Source organism: Sorex fumeus, unplaced genomic scaffold, assembly GCF_029834395.1.
Source record: "Sorex fumeus unplaced genomic scaffold, SorFum_2.1 ptg000024l, whole genome shotgun sequence".
Taxonomy (NCBI): domain Eukaryota; kingdom Metazoa; phylum Chordata; class Mammalia; order Eulipotyphla; family Soricidae; genus Sorex; species Sorex fumeus.
In genome coordinates this window covers 57,521,355-57,535,156 of record NW_026606081.1, presented here as the reverse complement: position 1 = coordinate 57,535,156, position 13,802 = coordinate 57,521,355, and the positions used below count along the sequence as shown (strand labels likewise).

Here is a 13,802-nt window from a genome sequence, read left to right as displayed (position 1 = left end):
CCGCGCCCGCCCCCAGGCTTCGGGCTCGTCGGTTCGCTGGCCACGCTCGCTCAGGCCCGCTGGGGACGCGGCCGGCCCCGGCTGCTCAGCATCTTTTGGTCGTGGCTGACTGGGCAACAGTCGAGGACTCCCGGTGTCCACGTGCCTCGGGCCCTGGCTGCTCGTGACCATGCCTCAGGCCCTGGTTCCTGGTGTCCACATGCCTCGGGCCCTGCCCGCTGGTGTCCAGATGCTGTGGACGCTGCCTGGTGTCCAGATGCCTCGGGCCTAGGCTCCTGGTGTCCACGAGCCTCATGGCCCCGGCTGTTGGTGTCACATGCCTCGGGGCCCTGGCTCCCATTCGCAGGCCCGACCCCCACTCTGCTGCGCCTCTTCACCCCGAAGCACGGTGGCCTTCCGGCTGAGGCACGATGGCAAGCCCTTCTGCCCTTCGGAAGGCTCAGGGGAGTCTTTCAGGGCAGATGCCACCCGCCTCTGCCCGAGGCCCGCAGCTGGCCAGTCAGCGTGCCCGGGGATCGGCACACTCGCTCCAGCTGCCATTTGTCCGCCTGTCCGGCCGCAGGACATAGCCCTGCTTAGGGTATAGGGAAGATGTCGCTGATGCTGTTGTGGCCTGGTTCATGGCTTCTAACCTCCTGGTGGCGTGGGTCTCTGTAGTGGACACACGAGCACTGAGTCCACTGAACCCACTGCACCTCCCCTGCCACTGCTGACCAATGTCCGGTGCCCACCACCCGCTGCTGCATCACACTCATGGGCCTGGTCATGGGTTCACTTCCCTGCCAAGTCCCGGAGTGCTAGAACTATCTACCCTACCCCTTCCCTGGCACATAGAAGATAGACAGATAAAGGGGATCCCAGCTTCCCCCATTCCTGCACGGTCAGAAACGCCAATTGGATTCAGAAGCGGGCAGGGCCCAGTTCTTGGAGGGCCTCGAAGAACAGCAGCTTTGCTGATGGCACTTCTCCGCCTCCCTACCCGTCCTGGTGGAGTCTAGGCTAGAGAGGAGTGGCCTCTTACATTTTCTGTGAAAATGGCCTCCCTTAAGTGTGGGAGGGACAGTTGCTGAGAAAGAAGTCCCTCTAGGCAGTCACCATTATAGAACTGCAACAGCTGGGAGTTCAGTGGACAGTGACCCAGGCTGGGCTTGTATACTCACTGCCGGGGAGCCGGATTCTGGTGCTAGACAGACAACGTCTTTCATACTTCTTCAGTGGCGATAAGGAGGGGCCCAGAGCCACGGGATCCGTCCACTGGAAGGTCCTGGGCTGTATATGGTAGCCAGCAGGCTGGAGCAGTGCTGCCTCCGTGCTGGACAGATGCCCCGAGGTCCTGGGGACCAGCGCATTGGGCAGCACCGGATTCAGGAAGTGGGCAGGGCCCAGTTCTCGGAGGGCCTCGAAGAACAGCAGCCTTGCTGATGGCATTTCTCCACCGCCCTGCCTGTCCTGGTGGGGTCTAGGCTAGAGAGAAGTGGCCTCTTACATTTTCTGTGAAGCCAGGCCTCCCTTAAGTGTGGAAGGGACAATTGCTGAGAAAGAAGTCCCTCCAGGCAACCACCACTATAGAACGGTACCTGGTCATGCCCTAAGGATGGGGGATGGGGGAGGGGCATGGGAGGGGTGAGCAAGAACTTGAGAGATTAAAGGGTCAGGTCACCATAGCCCAGGGAAAATGGCTTTCCTAGGCCTGAGGCATGCTGAGCTCTGCCCCTGCTAGAGAGAGAATGACACCAGGGTCTCATCATTTGTTGGCCATGCTGTCATGTCCTGAGACAAAATAACACAGAGATTGAATCCCTGTAAGAAAGGAGGCTGGGAGCTGCACTTGGGAGCCTGGGAAGAGACATCCAAGGACCAAGTCTCTTTCCCGATGCCCAGCCACCCCCTCCCCACTCCCCTACCCCCGGCACACTGCTGCTCTCACCACAACCCCTGCTCCCCAGGTTCTGAGAAGCCGTGCAGGGACCCTCACCCGATACTCATGAAGCTTCTGGCCCTGCTGTTTGGAGTGCAGCATGCGGGTGATCTGCTCCACGATCCCCAGGCTGCGGATGAGGTTGCCCCTCTGAAGCAAACCCTTCATCCGCTCCTGCTCCTCCTCCTCCACGATCCTCTGTGGCTGCATGGTATCCAGGCGTGCTGGCAAAGGCTACGAGGCACACGGGAGAGGGCTGTGGATGGCGGGTGAGTCAAGAGCCGCCTCCCAGCCCTCTCCCCACTCGCCCTCCCTCCCCCGGCCTCACTGGGGCAGCAGCGGCTTGGCCCTGGCCAGGCCACACCTGCTCTGCCTTTCTTCTCTCCCGAGTGTGGCTGTGAGTGCAGGCACGGGTCCGATAACCCACAGGAGCCCGGGCCTGGGGAGGCTGGATGCTGCACCGCGCGGTCCTGGGCCGGTTCTTCTCGCCTGCTGACTCCCCCTGATTTTGCTCTCGGCGGTCCTTCCGCCTCTGACTGCCCGAGCTCCGCTGCACCTGCTTGAGGCGGAGCACCTCGAGCTGCTGCCTAATGGAGACAGAGCAGCTTCAGACACCGGAGAGACGGTGCGTGAGGAGAACTTCCTGCAAGAGCAGGAAGTGGAGCTGAAGAGACTGGACAGTGGGGCCAGCATCTGCCTTTTGCGTGCAGCTGACCCAGGCTCAGGGACCCCATAGGGACCCGAGTCCTGTCAAGGTGTGACCCTGAGCACAGAGCCAAGAGTCCGCCTTGAGTACCACTGAACGGGACCCAAAAGCAATGCAAAGAACAAGAAACACCCAGGTTTGTTGTGTGCGGGGGGAACGGCAGTGGCATTTACCAAAGAGGGATTCCCAAGGGGCCCAGCAGTTCTTACTCCACCCTCCCACCCACCCTACGGGGAGAGGCCATGGAAGGCAGAACCATACCTGGCACACTCGTCTCTGGCCTTGGACGCTGCTGTCTCCTGGAAGAGCGAGCCATCATGCTTGAAGAAGGGCGCATACTTCTCGCTGTTGGACCTGGGGTAGATCCGCCGGTAGCCCCCCAGGTGTGAGTCCTCATAGCATTCTTGATCTAGCATGGCGGCCTGGGATGCGAACCCCATTTGTTCTCGCCTGTGGAAATGGACCTCTGGTGAGTGGAGAAGACTGAACATGTGTTGGTGAGTCCCCCAGAGGCCTGAGTGCAAGTCCTGGCTTGCTGCCCAGTATGCTGTGTGGCCAACAGGCATTCCACCTTTCCCTTCCACACGGAAAGGAGCTGCCTTGGGTTTCAGTGGGGGTCATACTTGCTCTCCAACCTACAGTGTTCACTTTGTTCCCTGTTGGCAGACATGACTCATCACAGTCACGAGTCCCGGCAGTGGCCCGTGGGGGCCCTGGGTATTGGAGTTGAGCCTTGCTTCCACTCGCAAGTGGTTGAGTGCTAGTGGTGCCACGCGATCGTGTGGGAGGAGCAAACTGCTTGGGTTCACTTCCATGTGCCACTTGACCAGGACTCAGAAGCACAACAGAGCATCATGTCCTTGACCCTTCTTTCAATGCAAACAACGCGGACTTAGATCAGGGGCTGGAGACGCAGCACGGTGAGGAGGGCACTTGCATACAGCCACCAGGGGTTCAATTTCTGATACCCCATATGGCCCTCTAAGCACAGCCAGGAATAACCCCTGAGCACTGCCTGGTATGGCCCCAAAACAGTGACAGATTGAAAACAGTCCCTTGTTACTAGATAATCAAGATGTACACTGTGTTTCATTTGGGGGGAGTTGGGGGAAGAGGGTGGGGTTTGGTTCATACCCAGAGGTGCTCAGGGGCTATTCCTGGCTTTGCTCTCAGGAGTGACCCCTAGCAGTGCTCTGGAAGCCATACATATGGTGCCAGGGATAGAACCAGGAGCCAGCTTCATATAAGGCAAGCACTCCTGTACTCTAGCCCTGAATTTCATTACTGCAAACTTTCTCAGGTAATGCTTTCTAGAAGTTTTCTTTGTTTGTTTGCTTGTTTGTTAAGAAGAGCTCCTTACATGCTGATAGAAAGTTGCCCTAAAATATTACAGATCCAAGGCATGTGAAAGTTCTGCTACCAGGGTCATGAAGAGGAGAAACCAACATGCATGAGTCTTAGGTCTCTGCAGAAAACAGTCCTGAAACTGCTCCCGCTCACTGATGAACTCCAATGAGGAAACAATCTGGAGAGGTCGGTGAGGAGGGCACTTGCCCAGCATGGGTTCGATCCCTGGCAGACCATATGGTGCCCCAAGCACTGCCAGGTGTGACAAAAAAACAAAAACAATAAACAATTCCCCCCCCCAAAAAAAATCCCAAGAGGAAACAGAAAAGAAGGGAGATTGACTGCAGCACTGGATTTGGGCTGATGCATATCTGTGTGAACAGCAAGGCAGCCCCAGGTTGCCTCCTGCACTAGCCCTTGGGAAAGGACCCAGAAGACCCACAGAGCAGAGACAATGACAGCCTCAGGCCCCACTAGACCTGGGCTCTCGCGGATGCTGGTGGCCCAGCAGAAGCCGCTCCTTGATTCTCCGCTTGTCCTCTTCCAGCACCTTCCGCCTGTCGCAGCCTCTGAGGCGGAGGAGGCTGATGGTGTCACAGAGAAGTGTGTCCTTCACTTCGCGGTCAAGGCAGGAGTCCGTGGTGAAGCTGGGAGAGTGGTTCACCTGCGGGAGGGGCCATCATCCGGCCCTGTCCAAACCTCTGATGGGAGGGCCGGGGGGGTCCCTATTTCCAGGCCACAGGGGCATGGCTGAGAGCAGCCTTGATCCCCTGACCCCAGATCCCCACACTGGAGCTTACAAACCAGTACTATTTGCCTCCGCAGGTCTCATGCCTTCCCAGAGCTACCATGGGCCCGCCCCATCCCTGCTCCTCTACTGGGGCACCCCTTCCCCAGTGTGGCCCAGGGCCCAGTCCGCACCTCCAGCAGCCAGGGTTTCAGCTTGTGGTCCAGCAAGATGTCAAAGCCAAGGATCTCGAAACAGGCGCACAGGGCCCCGCTCAGGTACTGGGGGAAACATGTCCGGTAGTTGTGGCGGAGGACAGAGTGGGCCGAGATGACAGTTTTGATGATGATGTCTTCGATGTCTCCCCACAGCTCCCGGGGGTTGTAGCTATGCTCCCGCAGCCAGGCGTTGAGCGTTGACAGCTTTCTGCAAGGCCCAGTGCTCAGAAGACGCCCCATTGCCGCAGGCGGAAGCTCCCCAAACCAACCCTTCAGTGCCTGCCTGCATCCCTGCATGGGACAGGCCGGCCAGCAGCAGGGCCCAGGTAGCAGTGGGGCTGGGGGCTTTGTATGGCGGCCAGGCATGGAAGAGGGATCCAGAAAGGCCAGTTCTCAGGGCAGGGGGGAGGAGCGAGGAAGAGAGAGGTACCTCTTACTGCCCACAGCTTCATCCCGGACAAAATTCTCGCTGTGTTTGTTGATCGCATAGTTGGTCAGGTGCATGCACACGTCCTCCTGGGATAGAGAGACACCCTGGTTCCCAGGCCTCTGGCCCTTCCCTCCCAGTCCACTGTCCCTGTCAACCCATGGGGGATCAGCGCACTGCTCCTTCAGGCCCTCCTGCCAGCCAGGGGGGCAGTGCCCATGGAGCAGGGCTGGTATGGCTCCTCCGGCCTCACCAGGTTGCTATGGCTGGGCTCCACATAGGGCGTGGTGGCAAAGCGGGCCAGGCCTTCCTCGTACATGAATAGCCTCAGCGGGTCGCAGGATGTGATGAGGACGTAGATCCTCATGTCGAACTTGAAGCCATTGATGAGGAAGGGCTGGGGGAAAGGGAGCTTTTGAGGCACCCGGTGGTGCTCAGATACCAACGGGCATATTGCTGCCAAGGAATGGGGAAGGTGAGGTTGGAAGCGGCAGGCAGGCGGGCTCTGGGCCCCTGACCTTGGCGATGTACTGCTGGCAGATCATGTGCTCCCCGGGCTTGATCTCCTTGGGGTTGCGGGTGATGAAGATGCCGCGGCCCTGGCAGCCACTGTCGGGCTTGCAGATGTATGTGCAGTTTTTCCGCTGGCGGCCATACGACTGGAATTCCCCGTAACTGTGCAGGGAGGCCGCTCAGGGTTCTGGGTCATGGGAGGTTGCTCTCCGGGTTTGTAGGGATTCTTCCTGCCCAGGCCCACTTCTCTCTGGGACTCTGAAACTCCCCCCAACCCACCATCACACACACATACACGCATACTCACTCCGCGGGGAGGCACCAGGTACGGGGGAAAATATTGTAGTGGGTGGGGAAGAGCTTTTGCATTCGGTTCAGGTTCCTGGCCAGGAGGTCTTTGCGGCAGATCTCCGACATGCCGGGAAAGTGGTTGATTCTCTGTAGCAACAAAACCAGTGGATTTTGACATCCCCAGCCCCACCCAAGAGCACCCCAAGGAAGCACTGAGGTCAAGGCCCATGTCACCATGGACGTAAAACTGAGGAAGCACGTGCACTCACGCACACTCACACGCACTCAAACGCACTCACACATACGCACACTCATGTGCACATGCACTTTTACACACACGTACTCATACACTCTAATGGGCACTCACACTCGTGCACACTCATGCACACACATACATACGCACACACATGAACATTCGCGCACACACACACACACACACACACACACACACACACATGCACCCATGCACACAGTCAGACACACACGCCCCCAGGCCAGGCCTTCCAGCTTTGGATGACAGCTTGAGACCTGGACAGGAGGCTGAGGGACACTGGGAGGCCACAGCTCATGGCTCTTGGGAAGCAGGTGTCACCTGAAACCGCTTCATGTCCATAACACGCTCCAGAGAAACAGAGCTGTCTGTCCAGTAGACAGTCCACTCTTCGTCCTCCCCCACTTCCTTCAGGCCACACATCTGGGCAGCCCGGCGCACTGTGAACAGGACAGGGAGAACAAAGCTGCCAGAGAGGGCCCGGGGAGAGGGGGACCTCAGTCACCACCCGGTGTCACTCCAAGTTCTCGGGAAAAGCCTCCCAAAAGTGATCAGTGGACCCAGAGACTGGGCTGTCCATTCCTGCCGGGCTGTAAAGGTGACCTCAGGAGGGCTCACAGGACATGCAGCTTGGCGATAGGCCAGGAGAAGACAGAGCGCAGAGCTGACCGGGGGTTTCTGCCCCTGCTGTTCCTCCTTCCAGGAGCCATGCCCAACAGTGCTCAGGAGTAACTTTCATCAGGTGTCAGGGGCACTTGTAGTACCAAGGATCAAACCCCGGTGCCCTCACAAGAAAAGCCTGCGCTCCGCTAGGTGAGCGTCATCTCTCTGGCCCAACATGTTTTTCAATTGCTAAAGCCTCCTTGGAAGTTTGGATTGTGCAGGCCCCTGGCAATTGGCTCTGCGACACAGCACTTGCCCTGTGTGTGAGGCTGTAGGTTATGTCCCTGGCATTGCCCACATCATGGCTGCACCCAAGCCAGTGAGGACCTCGATCAATAGAAATCATGTCGGGGACCCCTGGCCCCCAGTACCTGACTCCCAGCATGGGAGCCTGGTTTACAGCAGCCATGAAGGGAAAGGAAAGGGAGCATTTGCACCTGCTCCCTCTCCTCTATGATCAAAGGTCAGGGAGGCAGGAGGGCAATGGTGAGTCTTGCTCAAAGCTAAGTGCCAGAGGCACTTACCACTCTCATACTTGCAGTTGGTCAGGTTGATGGCCAGGGGTCTGGAAAGGAGGAAGATTCGAGATCAGCAGAGTCAGAGGACAATATCCAGTGAAAAGCAACAGCCCCCAAGTGAAGAGACCTCTCCTAGTGAAGAGACACCCCCCACCCAAATTCATCATGTGAACCACTTTATCTAGTGGCCCCTTAAAAGACCAGGCCAGAGAGATAGGATAGCAGATCAGATCATAGCTGGCTTGGTTCAATCCCCAGGGCTCCATAAGGTCCCTCAACCCCCACCAGGAGTGAGCACAGGGCTCACAGGGCCAGGAATAAGCTCTGAGTTATTTCTTGCTCCTGCCACACACAAAAAAGTGACTGGGCAGACAGAACAAGGGTTAAGGCACTTACTTGCCTTGCATGTGGTCAGGCCTAATGAGATCCCTGGTCCCCAGCACCACATACAGTTTCATTGAGCACAGAACCAGAAACAGCCCCTGAAATTGCCAAGTGTGGTTCAATAACCCCCTCAAAAAGGAAAAAAAAAAAGCGGGGCTGGAGCGATAGCACAGCGGGTAGGGCGTTTGCCGACACAGGTTCGATTCCCAGCACCCCATATGGTCCCCTGAGCACCGCCAGGAGCAATTCCTGAGTGCATGAGCCAGGAGTAACCCCTGAGCATCGCCGGGTGTGACCCAAAAAGAAAAAAAAAAACAGCAAAAACCAACCAGGGATGCTATAAATGCTAATTTTTTAAAAGCATAAACAGTAAAATAAAAACATTTTATAAAAATGGAGGGGCCAGAGCGATAGTATAGTGGGTAGGGTGTTTGCCTGGCATGCGGCCGATGCGAGTTCGATCCCCGGCATCCCATATGGTCCCCCCAGCACCGCCAGGAGTAATTCCTGAATGCAGAGCCAGGAATAACCCCTGAGCATTGCTGGGTGTGACCCCTCCCAAAAAAAAAAAAAGAAGGGTTGGAGCGATAGCCCAGTGGGTAGGGCATTTGCCTTGCATGCGGCCAACCCAGGTTTGGTTCTCAGCATCCCATATGGTCCCCTGAGCACCGTTAGGAGTGATTCCTGAGTGCAGGGCCAGGAGTAACCCCTAAGCATTGCTAAGTGTGATGCAAAAAGAAAAATGTGCTAAAATTCCAAACTAAACCAACCTACATGGACTGGACCCCAGTCCCCTCCCTCATCAAACACACACATATACCAGCTAAAAGCAGGCCAGGAGACCATTTACCTGCGTTTGCTCTTTCTCTTTCTCTTCCCATTTTCCGGGTAATCTGAGTCAGCTTGGACTGAGGTTTTCTTGGGGATTTTCTTGGCCACGATGGCTAAGGTAACTCCACTCCGAATGGCCTTAGAGGCAGCCTTTGAGGTGGTCTGCTGAGAAGGGCTAGAAGGGTGGGCAGCCTTGCCCTGAACACACCTGGCATCAGGCGCCTTGTCAGCATACCCTCCCTCCGACTCATTGTTCTGAGAGGCACTTGGCTCCATCCTCTTAGACTCTGGGGGGAAAGGAGTGCCGGTGAACCCTGAGTCCCCCCCCCTTCCAGGCCTGCCCTCAAGGTGGTCTCCTTAACATGCCGGGCCCCCTGGTGTTAGAGGGTATAGTGGCCACAAAACCATCCCCAGCAGCATGCTTCAAGCAGGTAATGGGGCAGACAGGTGTTAGACTCACTACCAAGCCCAAACCATGTTAGGATGACTCCACACCCTACAGTCCCACCCGGTGGTGTGTGGGAACTGGGCAAGGGGTAGAGACCAGGAGAAGCACTTCTAGTCCCTGAATGGGAAGTGCAGCAGGGAATCTTGGCTTGTTAAAAACAGAGAGGGGGCCAGAAAGATTGTACGGCTGGTGAGCTCCTGCTTGCAAGCGGCCAATGCGGGCGCGATCCCCGGGCACCTCATATGGTCCCCGGAGCCCCGCCAGGAGTGACCCCCGAGTGCAGGACCAGGAGAGATCCCAGAGCATCGCCGGGGTGTGGCCCCTGAAAGCAAAATGAATCAGTAAGTAGAGGTGAAAGCTGAACGCCCCCTAGCCTGGAGACTCAGGTTTTCCCACTGAGGCGAGGCTCCTGCGAACTAAGCTGGGCTCTGGTCGGTGGCAGAGGGAGAAGCCCCGGCGGTTTCTGCCCACCCAAATTGTGCCGGTGACTGCAGGGTCCACCCCTAGCCGCCTGGGCGGGAGCTCAGCCGGCGGCTCATGTCCACCCTTCTGCGGACTCCCACTCGTTCAGGACTCTGCGGGGGCTCCCGGGGACCGGTCGTCTGCGCCGCTCCCGCTCGAGTTCACGCCCAGCTCGGCGAGCCGGCGGCGGCGGCGCCTTCCTAAGTCCGCGGCCGCCGCCGCCGTAGCCATGGACACAGGGCGGCCTCGCCTCGGAGGAGCATTCTGGGGCGGGGCCGCCCAAGCCACGCCCACCCGCCCTCGGCCCGGGCGAGCTCGGGTGGGACGGTTCGCTGGCCTCTGCTGCCCACAGCCTCCGAGGGACTTGCATCCCGGAGCCATCCGCCTGCGATGCGATGGCGTACAAACGTCGGCCTGTTTCTGCAGCTTCTTTGGTCTGGGGCCATACCCGATGGTGCTCAGGTCTTATTCCCGCAGGGCTCGGGGGACTCTCTGGGTGCCACCGACGCACTCGCCTGCTGTCTTATTGCTCGTTTTCCCTTAGATTGCGCCACCCCAGGGTGTGATTCGGGGGTCTTGTGGTGCTGGGCTTCAAACGGCATTACACACATGCCTTGCCACTTGCAACTGTCTTCTGTCTTTCCTAGGCTGACCCTCTGGGCCACCCTCTCCGCTCTCCACCCCTTTATTTGGGGCCCAGGAGATAGTACAGCTGGCTGGGCATTTGTCTTGCATGAAGCCAAACCGGATTCTATCCCCAGCATCCCACACAGTCCCCAGAGCAAGGCCAGGAGTAGTTCCTGAGTACAGAGCCAGGAGCAACCTTTGAGCATTGTTGGGTCTGACCCAAAAAGCCAAAGATTAAAATAAAAAAATTATTTTGGGGAGGCTGGAGAGATGGATACAGTGGGTAGCAAGTCTGTGTGCGGCCAACCCAGGTTCCATACCTGGCATCCCATATGGTGCCCCAACCACCAGGAGTAATTTCTGAGTGCAGAGCCAGGAGTCAGCTCTGAGCACTGCCAGGTATGGTCCAAAACCAAATTATTACTTTTTATAGTGTGAAGGACAAACCCATTTGGTGCTCAGGGCTTATTTCTGGCAGCTTTGGGCAACTCAGGGTCAGTCACATCCAAGGCAAGTGCCCTTCCTACCAGACTTTCACTCCAGTCCCTAAAAGAAATGGTTAGTGTTAACCGTGATGGATCTGATGTACGATTACTGTACTTCCCATCCAACTGCCCAGGTACCTCCACCCCTGCCCATAAGTCACCTCTTCATTCACACTGATCCCCCCCACCCTCCCTCTCTCTCTCTCTCTCTCACACACACACACACACAGTTAAAGAACCCAGTTTGTAATTCAAAGGCCTTCCTTCTTATGGAAAATTTTATTTGCTCCTGAGATGGCTCTCCTCTGAACAGAAGCACAGGGAAATGCTGAGAGTTGGGGGTCACAGTTTTACTATGGCCAGCATTGCCCTGGGAGACTGAGCAAGAAGGGAGAGGGGGAGAGGAAGGGAAGAGGGACAGAAGGGGGGGGGGAGACACAGAGAGAGAGAGAGACAGAGAGAGACAGAGAGACAGAGCGAGAGAGAGCAAGCATGGAGACAGGAAGGGAAAAGCAAAATGCCAAAGCAGGAGATTGACCAGTCTTCTGACAGAAATGTGTATGTTAAAGGTTTACACATTTGGGGCTGGAGAGATAGCACAGCGGGTAGGGCGTCTGCCTTGCACGTGGCCGACCCAGGTTCGATTCCCAGCATCCCAGATGGTCCCCTGAGCACCGCCAGGAGTGACTCCTGAGTGCAGAGCCAGGAGTAATCCCTGTGCATCGCCAGGTGTGACCCAAAAAGCAAAAAACAAACAAACAAACAAAAAAAGGTTTACACATGTTTTTTTTTAGGGCCACACAGGGCTATACTCAGAGCTTACCCCTGACTATACTCAGGGATCACTTCTGCCAGGGCTTGGGGGAACACTATGGGGTGCTAGAAATCAAACCAGGTGCTAGCTCTGACCTTTTTTATTTTGGGGTTACACCTGGTGGTGCTTAGGGTATACTCCTGGCTCTGAACTCAGAAATCACTCCTGGTAGTGCTTAGGAAACCATATGGGATGCCAGAGATTGAATCTGGGTCTGCCTTGTGCTGTACTATGGCTCTAGCCCCAACATTACACACTGAAATGTGATACACTGCCTTATCGTGGCAGCCTCCAGCCAGGATCCTACGTGAAAACCTCACATAGGCCCAGCCATCTGCTTATGCCACTCTCAACTCCCTTACCTTGGAGTTGTCCATCTAGGCAGTGATTCTTGAGTCTCTGCCTAGCCCTCAGGAAGGCTGAAAGGACGCCCAATTCCATGTATGATAATGAATGGTGCATGTATGGTATGTATGGTGTTGATGATGGTGGGGGGAAGCATGTGCAGTTCAGAGTTCTGGAGGGAGAAAGATGGCGTGGTGAAGGTGGCTAAGGATGGAGCTAGACAGAGGGCAGGGGCAGAGGAGAAGGGCACTGAGCCTCAGGCTGGGATGAAGGGCAAGTCCATGAGGTAAAAGCCCAGGGCCTGTATTCCTGACACCCCCTGGGTGTTCAGATACATTCATGAGGGAGGTACATCCGGTCCATTCACTCCAAGGGGGCTCCTCTTCCATCACTCTTTCCAGTTCCCTTTGCGGGAGGGGAGTGGGCATCATACATGTGCCCTGTGTAATGGCTAGCTGTTGCTAAGTCTCCCGCTCATTCCTGGGCACTGCCCAAACATACAAGCAAAAAATTCCGGTGACTGTGATGGATCGCTCCCAGGCAGAAGGGAAATACGGCCACTGCCCTACTGCTCCTCCTGGTCCATCAAGGCTACCAAAGCTGCCTGGACCTCCTGGGCCATGGTTGGGGGCAGCAGACTGTCCTGGATGAGGGCCAGAGCGGTGGCCTCAGTCAGGCTGTTGAAATCTTCAGGCTGTTTCACTGGGAGGTGCCCAGCCAGCTCACAGAGGGCAACATTGAAAGCCTCGCTCTCCTTTACTCCGAAGCTGGACTTCCGAGCCCATAGGATGACCCGGAGCCCAGTAAGGGCAGAGGAAGGTGAAGGCTTTCCAGGGGGAGCTCCCCTGGTCACAAACAGGTTATGTGCGATCTCATGTTCATACAGGTAGTCAGTGGCCAAACAAACTCTTCGGATCAAGGCCTCCAGGTCAGCGCCAGGCCTGCTGGTGTAGAAGAGGAAGCCAGGGGCTGGGAGAGTCCGGAGCAGATGAAAATGGCCCTTAGAGTCCAGGGGATCGCTTGGGGCCCACTCCACGGGTAGTCTGTGCGCCAAGTAGTAGCCATGCAGATGCAGATGGTTCACAGAGGCCAGTCCCCCCAGACTGTTGAAACCCACCCGGAAACCGGGGTGTGAGCTGAGGAGCACAGCCTCTAGCCCAGCCTGCAGCACCGTGGGCAACAGGCGTTGGGGGAGTCCCCGGGTGGGCTCGGGCACCAGTAGCACGTGGCCCCATTCCAAGGGGCTGACGTTGATCACCACAAAGATGTCTTCTTGTTGACCAGGCACCCGGCTCAGACGGAAAAGGACTTCTCCTGGCCGAATGTGAGTGAAGTTGAACTGTGTGGGGTCAAACGCCTGCCTCACACTCTGGATGTCCTGCGGGTGTCTCCTACGCACACCTCGTTCCACATTCAACTGAGCAACGAAGCCCACAGTACCAGGCAGGGTCCGGGTCTGCAACTCCTCAAGATAGTAGCGGAACAAGCCTAGCTCCATCCGCTGCCTCCAGGCTGAGCAGAGAGCTGAGTCGAAGCGAGACTGGGCTAGTTGGCCTGGGAGGGTGCAGGGAACGCCGCGCCATTGAACCCCCTCCAACGCAAGTTCCTGCTGCCCATAGACAAAGTCAGGAGTCTCGTGTCTTTCCCAGGTATCTCGGTCTGCCGGCAGCAAATATGAAGGTTCCCCAGAATCTGGCAGAAGGGCCATGGGATTACCTGAAACAACCATAATAATAAAAATAATACACAGAACGGCTCATGTGTTTTTATTTCCAAATAACCTGTTGGGGAAGGGCGGATGGTGCAG

The 13,802-nt window shown here is 56.8% G+C and overlaps 2 protein-coding genes across 2 annotated transcripts; both read right to left on the bottom strand.

Moving 5' to 3' along the window:
- Nucleotides 1–499: 499 nt before the first annotated feature.
- Nucleotides 500–12,045, bottom strand: TTLL13 (tubulin tyrosine ligase like 13). Its single transcript, XM_056113920.1, has 14 exons — nucleotides 12,013–12,045; nucleotides 7,606–7,646; nucleotides 6,740–6,858; nucleotides 6,164–6,294; nucleotides 5,862–6,018; nucleotides 5,597–5,740; nucleotides 5,347–5,432; nucleotides 4,893–5,124; nucleotides 4,451–4,635; nucleotides 2,886–3,074; nucleotides 2,346–2,505; nucleotides 1,976–2,152; nucleotides 1,161–1,464; nucleotides 500–651 (listed from the first exon to the last, which is right to left on the bottom strand). The coding sequence occupies exons 3-14, from the start codon at nucleotides 6,839–6,841 to the stop codon at nucleotides 500–502; spliced, it is 2,019 nt and encodes a 672-aa protein (XP_055969895.1). The 5' UTR covers nucleotides 6,842–6,858; nucleotides 7,606–7,646; nucleotides 12,013–12,045.
- Nucleotides 11,131–13,709, bottom strand: GDPGP1 (GDP-D-glucose phosphorylase 1). The gene has a single exon (XM_056114089.1). The coding sequence runs from the start codon at nucleotides 13,701–13,703 to the stop codon at nucleotides 12,561–12,563; it is 1,143 nt and encodes a 380-aa protein (XP_055970064.1). The 5' UTR covers nucleotides 13,704–13,709; the 3' UTR covers nucleotides 11,131–12,560.
- Between the last annotated feature and the right edge of the window lie 93 nt (nucleotides 13,710–13,802).